Source organism: Corvus brachyrhynchos, unplaced genomic scaffold, assembly GCF_000691975.1.
Source record: "Corvus brachyrhynchos isolate BGI_N302 unplaced genomic scaffold, ASM69197v1 scaffold17, whole genome shotgun sequence".
Taxonomy (NCBI): domain Eukaryota; kingdom Metazoa; phylum Chordata; class Aves; order Passeriformes; family Corvidae; genus Corvus; species Corvus brachyrhynchos.
The window spans coordinates 16,404,222-16,404,687 of NW_008240046.1; the positions used below are offsets into that span (position 1 = coordinate 16,404,222).

General features: G+C 60.5%; 1 protein-coding gene across 3 annotated transcripts in view; it reads left to right on the forward strand.

The window, feature by feature from the left end:
- The first annotated feature begins 9 nt into the window (after positions 1-9).
- The window catches only part of GLRA3 (glycine receptor alpha 3), a 91,038-nt gene continuing 90,581 nt past the window's right edge, over positions 10-466 (forward strand). For all 3 annotated transcript variants that reach the window (XM_017744629.1, XM_008641563.2, XM_017744630.1), the window contains exon 1: positions 10-163. In XM_017744629.1, the coding sequence (XP_017600118.1) occupies positions 45-163 (119 nt within the window). In that variant the 5' untranslated portion in view covers positions 10-44. The remainder of the gene's footprint in view (positions 164-466) is intronic.

Sequence of the window (466 nt, forward strand, 5' to 3'; positions counted from 1 at the left end):
CCGCGCCGCCCGAGCCCGCCGAGCCGCGCCGCCGAGCCCCTCCGATGCCTCCGACACCGCCGCTCCCGGGCTCCGCCGCGTCTCCGAGCAGCATGGCCCGGATTAGGTACCTCCGCGCCGCTGTCTCGGGGTTTTATCTGTGGGAAGCTGCTGTACTGCTCAGGTGAGTTGCTTTCTTTGGAAAACTAGAGGTGTCCCCCTTCCCGGGTTTCGGGCAGCTGGAATGCCTGGGACGGGTGCGGACAGCCGCCGCGGTCACTGCCTTTTCTCACCACGAACGCCCGGCTACCTGCGGCAGCCAGGCTGTGGGCACAGAATGCGTGAGCTCCATGCTTCCTGAACGGCTTTGTAACATTGCCCTGTCCCGAATTTGATTTTGCATTTTACGAGCAGGAGGTTGCGTACTTCCTTCACCTGCTCGCAGATAGAGTTTCCCTATAAGATCTGTGAATTTTATCACTGTTTT